The sequence below is a fragment of the Hyperolius riggenbachi genome, chromosome 3 (assembly GCF_040937935.1).
Source record: "Hyperolius riggenbachi isolate aHypRig1 chromosome 3, aHypRig1.pri, whole genome shotgun sequence".
Lineage (NCBI taxonomy): Eukaryota > Metazoa > Chordata > Amphibia > Anura > Hyperoliidae > Hyperolius > Hyperolius riggenbachi.
In genome coordinates this window covers 33457489-33467119 of record NC_090648.1, presented here as the reverse complement: position 1 = coordinate 33467119, position 9631 = coordinate 33457489, and the positions used below count along the sequence as shown (strand labels likewise).

Sequence of the window (9631 nt, the reverse complement as noted above, 5' to 3'; positions counted from 1 at the left end):
AAGTATGGCAACTTGTGTTTCTCCTGGAGCCGATGGTCTCATGGGCAGGACTAAGGCTCCATCATTGGGCCAATCACTGCACTCACTGCTATTCAGTAAGTGCAGTGTTTGCCCCAACAACTGAGCCATGGTCCCACCTGCGAGACCATCAGCTCCAGGAGAAACAAGTGGCTGTACTTCTTCCCTATATGCTTAAGATTGGGGACACAGCAGCATGGAGCGGGGGAAGATGATTAGGGGGACATTGCAGGACATGGGACAGCACAACATGGAGCTAGGGGTAAGTGGAGAATGCAGGGGGGCATCAGAGGACACGGGTACATGGAACACAGGAGTTTAGAGGATAAAGGTGGACACTGGTGCAGAGGACACTAGGTGCAAGGGGCACACAAGAGGTGGATCCAGTAGAGGAGACGCAGGAAGATACACAACTCAAATTTGTGTGCTTATAGAAATAGAAAACCTCCCCTGAAAACAAGCCCTAGCACAACATTTGGAGCAAAAATTAATATAAGACACTGTCTTATTTTTGGGGAAACATGGTATTAGAGCTTGGGGGATGGTGCTTTAATTCATCTGGCTTCAGTGTTCTAAGGGGTTTAAAACATTGACTTTTTGTATTTTCCATACAGATGAGCCAAGACTGGGTCATCTATGCTACCAGCCTGTCCTACAGCCCAACTGCCTCCAGGGATGTACCAATCATCAGGACCAACTCAGCTGTGGTCCCCATCCAGTGCTTCTACCCTCGGTGAGTTCTATACTAGCCACTCTTCAATGCAACACATTCTAGAGCCATTTGAAAGCTCCTCCTTCCACCTAATGGTTCAAAAAATTTCCTGACTAAAATTCCACTTTTTTTTCCCCCCAATAGATTCCAGCAGGTAACCTATTGATGAAAAAAATCATTGTATTACACAACGCCATGGCCTGTCAAACTGACGAACTTGGTTAACCCAATCTTCCAGAATGGCTGGACTAACACATGGTAGATCAGGTTCTGGTCACATAGGGCCTTGGTGTGGGTGCATTTAACAATGGTGGAAGGTAACAGTGACCTGAATATGTACTATTAACATTTATAAACTCTGCCTTACCCAATGGCAGCCGACCATAGCAATGTTGCTTTCCTAGTCGGAGAACTATCTGGGGTATGAGGAAGCTATGGTGAAGTTTGTGCAGGTAATGTCCTGACTGATGTGGCTATGACCTGAAGTATGGAGCTCAACTGTCCTCCATTATACCACCACGGCACCCTATTAGTCCTGTTTAAAGTGACAGTACAGGTGTTCACTGGCAGTAGGTGTGGGAAGACTCAAGAAAATTAACCCAAGTCATTTGTACAATTTAACACAAACCTACTTGAACAAATGACTGTTGCCTCTTAAAGAGAAACTGTGACCAAAGATTGAACTTTATCCCAATCAGTATCTGAAACCCCCTTTCCCATGAGATCATTCATCCCCCCCCCTCTCAAACCGATCAGGGGGCTCTGTATGGCTCTTATAGTAGTGAAACCCCCTTCTGTGTCAGGACCATGGTGCTGACATCACACTGTGGGTGCCTTGTTGCATTGTGGGAAATTAAAGCTGTTTGTAAGAGGTAAGATTCTTACAATGAGCAAAAACTATCATTCATGCATAATTGTAAAAATTAAGCTCTTATGTTTTTACTGGACTTCCTTTTTTACTGGGGCAACCTTTGCTTACACATTGTTAAATTTCAGTTGTAATGAAACATCTGGTTAAATGGCAGTTCTGACCAAATGAGTCTGTTCTGAAGCTTTTGCTTGCAGCACTGTTTAGGGCCTGTTTCCACTACACGCAGATTGGATGCAGGAAAAACTGACACTAATGAATGTCTATGGGCCTGTTTTCACCAAACGTGGTTTTTCTGATGCAGCTTTTCCCATAGGCATTGATTAGAGTCAGTTTTTCTGCGTGTAGTGGAAACTGGCCCTAATGGTAACAGGGATTGTCAATGAAGTACTAATGCTAAAATGCCCATGCAATCTTGTGTATCTTGAAAATGAACTGAGCCAGTGCACTAGCTACTGCATTATCAAGTTAATGCTGTATAAACTTGCTTAACCATTTAAGTCAATTTACAGGCTTGCATGTGCTCCAGCAGGCCAATCTTATTTTAGCGCATTTTCTTGTATGTCCTTGCTTTCTAATTAGTACTGCTGTAAAGTGTGTGGCCAGTGCTGCTTGTCACTAAGGGGCAGTGTGAAAATAGGACTTCTGCTTTCAATTTCTATATCTTCTGCTAGCAGGTCAAAGCATTCCAAGAATTTACAGTACACCTTCTGCTGAGGGGTAAACAAGTGCACTTATCTCAAAAGAGAACACTGTTGAAGCTATTAATGGCCTCTCACCTGGTGTCACATGAACAAAGGATGGCTTTAGAAGTCTTCCCTACTAAACCCCTGCTACTCCTCTGCATCATGGGGTGGGAGGGGGAAATGGCCAGAACTAAACCTGTAAATCTTGTCCTGAACTGTTCTGCTCAGACCCACTTCCAGCTGTTGCTCCTTAGACTAGTACAGATCACTGAATCTTCTGCCAGGTAGATTTGGCACATAGCATCAGTACTAGGGCTACATTCACAGTGGACTGTTGCATTGTGATGCAATAAAGTTTTATTAAGCAACACAAAGTGGTCATGCACATTAGGGCTGTGTTGCCATCTACATTAATCAGTCAATGAAAAGTATACTTTCATGTACCTGGTAATGTGTGTGTGTGTGTATCACCATAATGCTACACATTGCAATGCAACGCTAATGTCGCACTGTGGACATACCATAGGCTTAGCATTGCAATGCAGTAAGCTGCGTTAAGACATTATAACACAGCTCTGCAATGTCCCACTGTGAATAAGCCCTGCTAGTAGTTTCTAGATACTTTTTGCACTTTCAAGTTTCTGGGTAGGTTTAGAATGTTCATGAAAAGTGGCTCTATGGAATTGCACACATGGCTCAAGCTTTAAATCTGTTTTTTACAGGCACAGCAATGTCAGTAGTGATGCCATCAAGCCAACTTGGTCTCCATTCAGCACCACAGTGTCCAGCGAAGAGAGGATGTCCTTCTCCTTGAATCTGATGTCTGGTAAGTGGAGTTGAGACATGAGATGGGATTGGTGGACATTTTAGCAACTTCTTGGTTGGTTACTTTTGTTGTTCGTATAGATGACTGGAATAGTCAAAGAAATTCAATAACCTTCCAGCTGGGCGACGTAATAAACATAGAAGCTTCAGTGGACACACAGAACCATATTGATCTGTTCCTGTATGTTGACAGTTGTGTGGCCACACTATCTCAAGATCCCACCTCTTCTCCTAACTATAACATCATAGCAGCCAATGGGTAAGATTTGGGTAATACAGATGGGAGGGGGTTTTTGTGAACTTTGCTCCAGCTACAAATCCTCATCCATGTTCTTTAGGTGTCTTATGGATGGTATGCAAGATGATGCCTCGTCGGCTTTCAGATATCCAAGAATCACACCTGACAAGCTGCAGTTTTCAGTTGATGCCTTCAAATTCCTGAATGTAGACCAGTCAATGGTAAGGAGTTATCGTGTTGCCAAACCCCTATGGTCCACCATAGAACTGAGCATGGTATTTTGTAAGGTTTGATTACTAATAGGAATCTTCCTATTTCAGATCTTCATCACCTGTTATCTAAGGGGGGTTCCAGCTGAAAAAGTGCCAGACTCCATGAACAAAGCCTGTTCCTACAGCAAATCTACCAGCAGGTGAGAAGTCAAGCAACTTGCATTTCATGTCTAATATTAGGCAGATGGGAGATTCTCACAGCTGAAGAGATTGTAGAGTACCACTCAGCCATTTAACCATTGCTTTGAGGGCACAGTCATGTAATAGTGCATAGCTGTGCTCATAGCCTATATAAGCTTGTTTCTGAATGCCAACTAGCTGCAAAGATTTTCATAGTCACTCTACAGATTTGTTCTACTGTAGAGATCTCCTAATGCTGGGTACACTTGGTGCATTCCCGCACTCGATGCGCCCGTCGATTCGCATCGACTCGCTTATTTCTGAGTGCATTTCGCTTGTTAGGTCGATTTACATGTAAAGTATGCCAAATCAACCTAACGATCCATCGAAACCCAAATCTGACATGTCAGAAATTGAGTCGCCGGGAGCAGCGAGTGCAGGAACGCACCGTGTATCCAGCATTAGATTCTGGACTGGAGCACCGCAAACCTTATCCTGCCTGTCCAGGCCTTGGGTGGCTTGTGGAAGGTTCAAACAGTAAGCAGTTTCCTCTAGTTCAAAGAATCTAAAATCTGTGTTCCCAACCATCCCCACTTCAGTCAATGCTAATTACTGATGGCACATTTCAAAGGTGTTTTTGCATTCTGGTTAGTCGAATAGAGTTGACTCAAATATTTGGCCAATCAGAATGCAGTATTTTACCATGGTAACCAGAATGGCACAATTGTAGGCCAAATAAGAAGACTGGGGGGGGGGGGGGTGGTTCTCTGGGGTATTTAACTGGTCTATAATTAATTTGGTAATGGAATTTCACATTCTGCACCCTGGGCTAACAGTTGCAGAAATCTGCTCTCCAATCAAATGGAAAAACTTTAGTTCCGTGAAATCCCAACAAGCATCACTAATCTGAAAATTCTTTGGCTGGTTCACCCATGAGACCAGTTCCCCAGGCAGGAAAGGGGGGGGGGGGGGGGTGCAGCACCCCCTGGGTGTAGGGGGCCACCAAGCTGAAGGGGGTATTGGGCACAGCAGCAGGGGGGTTAGACCCCCCCTTCCCTCACCTGGGTCCCCAGTCTGCGCTCCCCCTCTAGCTTTTAAAGGGAAGGTTCAGGGAAACGTTGAAAAAAATAAAAATCCATATCCACTTACCCGGGGCTTCCTCCAGCCCGTGGCAGGCAGGAGGTGCCCTCGCCGCCGCTCCAGAGGCTTCCAGTCATCGGTGGCCGGCTGCCAGGTCGGGCTCTTCTGCGCTCCACGGACGGGCTCTTCTGCGTCCCACGCGGGCGCGCTGTCATCGGACGTCCTCCGGGCTGTACTGCGCAGAACTAGCCTGCTCAGTACAGCCCGGAGGACGTCCGATGACGTCAGCGCGCCCGCGTGGGACGCAGAAGAGCCCGACCTAGCAGCCGGCCTGGTCGGCCACCGAAGATGACCGGAAGCCTCTGGAGCGGCGGCGAGGGCACCTCCTGCCTGCCACGGGCTGGAGGAAGCCCCGGGTAAGTGGATATGGATTATTTTTTTCAACGTTTCCCTGAACCTTTCCAGTGCAGCAACAAGCATATTAATAGGAGCAGCAGGCAGGAGTGACTCGCCTCTTCTGCATTCCACTCATCACTTCCTGCAATGCTGCCCACTGTATTGTCTCATATCCCTTCAGTAGCTTTAGAATACTGCATCACACTCTCAGTTGCAGTTGAGAATCCACACTATTGAGCTGTAAAGGGTAAATGACCTTTGAACTTTCCTGCTGTAAAAGCTTCCTCTCAAGCAGTCTCTTGGTTGTTTAAAACTCAAAAAATGACTGTTTGACCAAGTTGGTAAACTAGCTCAGAAGCTCTTGCCTAGATAACTCTTAACTCTAAAACAATAAGACTCGCATTGATAAAGCAATAGGGGATTGTAACGATTGGTGTCAGCATGCAGAGAGAATCTGATTATTGGTGATCTGCAGAATCACCAATAATACAGATATATTGCTAACCTCTGGACACCTGAGGTATGTGAGTGTTTGGTGTAACAGTAATACTTTGAGTAATGCACCCGCAGAGCAGGTGATCGAAGGCAGTGTAGCAATACTGCACTTGAGGACACAGAAACCTTCCAGCAGCCTGAGACTCTCCAAGGGGTGGAGTCAGGCTCAAGGTAGGAAAGGCCAGAAGGTGAGTGACACCCGATGGTGGATGTCACTGTCTGATCTGGAGACTCTTAATCGGAGATAGCTCTCAGTCGGCCACACACTGTCAGATAACGTACATAGACAGAAGGCTGATTCGGTATCCAAGGCTAGCAGGGTTTTGGCAACAGTATCAGATATGCAAGGTACCGAATCAGAGATCAGAGGGATAGTCAGGAAAGCAGAAAGTCATAACAGATATCAAACAATGCCTAGTCTGGGTGTGAGGTCCTTGGTCTCTACACCCTGGAACTAGTCTAGAGTATAACACAGAATAACACAAGTGAACTGGCTCAGTGTGAATTCCCAGGTCCTCCTGGTTCACACTGCAGGATCTGACTAAGGTCTGATTGCTTGCACGTAGTGATCGCAACGGCAGACAACTTGAGACTGGCCAGCAGCAACGATATAGAGTAGTGCTCACTGGCACCACCCCTATTTGATCAACCAATAGTAACCTGCTCTGGAGTCAGCTGATCGGCATGATCAGCTGATCTCTCCTTGCCCAGTATAAGTTCTGCCTCTCAGCGCGCATGTATTCCTAAGCCTGTGTGCACTAACAGACCCAGCCACACCAGACACATGCTGCTGTGTGCAAACCGCTGCGCTGGACGCGGAAGCCGCCGCCTTACTGTTACATGCGGCGGCTTTGCCGCATTCTGCCCTGTTACCAGCCGCACACCTCCGCATGCAAACCACCACATTGGACGCGGAAACAGCCGCCTCCTCAACAGCACAGGTGGCGGCTTTTCCACGTTCTCTCACAGGGATGCAGAGGTTGTGACTGCACCAGGGCCCTTGGACTAGAGGGGCCCAACCTCAATTGCAATACTGCCTCTCTATTGTTGCTGTGCTGGTAATGACTTTTCTGGATGCTTTCTATAACATATAGACAAACTGTTCCACTGCCTCAGCTTACACCTGATGCTGTGTATGACCATGGCAGGTTTGTGGCTCACCATATTGATACTGCTGGGGGAGAATCGGCAATATTAAACTTGTGTTGGGGCCCAAAGCTCCATAGCTGTTACTGCTCATAGTTTTCACTTGAGATGTGTTGTGGCTAACCCTGCCATAATCTGTTTCAGCTGGACTCCTCTAGAGGGCTCCAATGCAATCTGCCAGTGCTGTAGCACAGGAACCTGCAGCAGTCCTCCTCCTGGCCAGAGCAGAAGATGGGGTGGAAGACCAAGACAAGGGAAGAGAGACCTCTCAGCTGGTAAGTGAGCTCCTACAGTGACTCTCGAGTTGTGAACCAGGCGATCTGTACATCCTCTTCTGTGTCTTGATGGAAGCAATGTGGCCTGGTCAGTCATGAAGCTAGATGACTCAATGGCCTCAATTCACTAAACTTATCTCCTGTCTTTAATAACACTTCTAGAGTTGTTACCATGGTGATGAGGCATGTAGTATTCAGGAAACATTTTACCTCAGGCAAGCCTAAAGTTAACTCTTCTGTCTTTAAATTAACTCTCCAATCCTTAAAATAACTCCAGAGTTAAAGACAAGCTGTTAATTAGCTGCATGTGAAATTAACTACAGAGGAGGTTAATTAACTACAGGAGAGGTAACTTAAGGAATGAAGAGGTAAGATAACTCTCACGTGTTGAGTTTTCTCTTGCCTTATTATCTCTAGCATGATCTTAGTGAATTGAGGCCATTGTCTGTTTGTACTGTAGTAGGTTATACCTCTAGTCCAGGTATGTTAAAGTGAACCTCCAGACTAAATCTATTCAGCAGCACTGAAAAGGCTTGGTGTTTGTCAGGTTCACAGCATCAAAACTCTGCTTTTCATACCTAAGCCTCATTTTTAGCTGCTTAGAAGCTAAACTCCGCCCCATCAAAGAAAACCACAAGGATTTTTTTTTCCACTGATACTTTGCAAAGCATGATTTCTGATTTCATTGCCTAGCAGCTGGGAAGGGTGATTGGGACAGTTGGAACTGTCTCATGCTCCCTGTCACCTCCTTTACACCAAAAAGATGGCTGCCCCATGATATCCCATAACATTTGCCTGTTTTTAAAAAAACAGGGTGGATAAGAACTTTTGTTTTAAAAAAAAAAAAAAAACTAGTGTAAATGTTTAGGCTGAAGTTCCTCTTTAAGACCTGGTAGTGTTCACTGGCACAATGTATTCACAACTTACAAAATCCTATAAGGGAAGGTGGTCAGGAATCCACATGTAATTCCTCAAAGCATGGCCAGCCTCTCTCCATGCCCTAACTCTTAAACAAGTCCAGTTTTTTTGTTTTGTTTTTTACACCCCCCCCCCCCCCCCCTTAATTTCTCTTGGCATTTAACAAGTCATGCTAGTTAGAAAGTAACATGTTTAGTGTCTAGCTTTGTTGCTTGGGTATTTTCACATTGCCTAAAATGAGCATGTGCTTCCACTAGTGAAGCAGATACAAAAGGTGGCAGTAGGTTGGCACGGCAGTGCGGATACATTGGGCTCTATTCATTAACAGGCAAAAACACCGCAAAATTTTACCGCTATATTTCCGCCAGCAGTGAACTCCACATTTTTTCCATTCACTAATAATTTCCGCATGCGGGGAAAAAGATGCGGAAACAGCCATTATTCATGCGGTAAAAAGGTCGCATGAAAGTGTTTTAGTCCACCAAGCACAGCCCTTAAGCCTCCACACTTAATTAAAGTCAATGGGATGCAGAATATATCACCTATTTGTAGGTGATAAAAATGTTCAGGTGCATCATTTCGTCAACTTTTTTTTTTTTTTAATTGCGGAAAATACCGACTTAATCCCGCACTTTTACCGCATGCGGAACATTTTGAGAATTTCAACTTGACGGTATTTTGGTTTTTTTAATATGCATCTTTGTACAAGGTTTTATGTCATTGATGTCCACTTTAGCTACAATAAATTAAGCCACTGCAGCAGTGCCAGCATCCTTTTTGTTTTCTTATCCCTTGGCTTCCACTAGTGACAGTTGCATTGGCTGGATAGTATCAGGTGAAGGGCTCTGACACAGACCAGGGTTCACTTCTCAGCTCTTCCTGTTCAGTAAAGTCTTTGGGCAAGACTCCCTAACACTGCTACAGCCTATAGTGGACACCCTAGTGGCAACTCTGGTGCTTTGAGTCCACCAGGAGATGAGCACAATATAAATGTTATCTTGCACGTTCACTTGTGGTGCATGTTTGGCACTGATCCTAACATTTTGGTGTTTCAAATAGGTGCCCAGAAGGAACCTGAACAAATGGTGACCACACTTGGACCTCTGCTTATCATTGGACCAGAAGCAAGCCGTACTTTCGTGGTGACTGAAGAGTCTAACCCTGTGGAACTCTGGGTGTTGGTGGCTACTGGGGGTTTCAGCCTTCTTGTTGTCCTAGTTTGTGCAGTGGTCATTGGCAAGTCTATGAGAAGACCACAGTATGCTGTAGCCATGGAAAAATAAACTCTTTGCTCATTTAACCTGGTCTCTTGATGGAAATCTTACTTTCTGCTCTAACTTAAATGTTCTGCTTATCAATAGTCCTAGGTAAGTGATGGCCAACCTTGGCACTCCAGCTGTGAACAAACTACAAATCCCATCATGCCTCTGCCTCCCCAAGTTGTGCCTAGAGCTGTCACTGTATTGCAATGCCTGATGGGACTTGTAGTTCCACCACAGCTGCAGTGCCATGGTTGGCCATCACTGCTGTGAAGCAGGCAACAGATGCTCCTGCAGGGGGCACAGGGTGATTGCTACTCCCA

The 9631-nt window shown here is 45.6% G+C and overlaps 1 protein-coding gene across 1 annotated transcript; it reads left to right on the top strand.

The window, feature by feature from the left end:
- The first annotated feature begins 1537 nt into the window (after window positions 1–1537).
- On the top strand, window positions 1538–9332 carry LOC137562009 (zona pellucida sperm-binding protein 3-like). The gene is made up of 7 exons (XM_068273352.1): window positions 1538–1602; window positions 3007–3110; window positions 3191–3368; window positions 3448–3568; window positions 3668–3759; window positions 7001–7131; window positions 9109–9332. Exons 1-7 carry the CDS (start codon window positions 1538–1540, stop codon window positions 9330–9332), a joined length of 915 nt encoding a protein of 304 aa, XP_068129453.1.
- The last annotated feature ends 299 nt before the right edge of the window (window positions 9333–9631 follow it).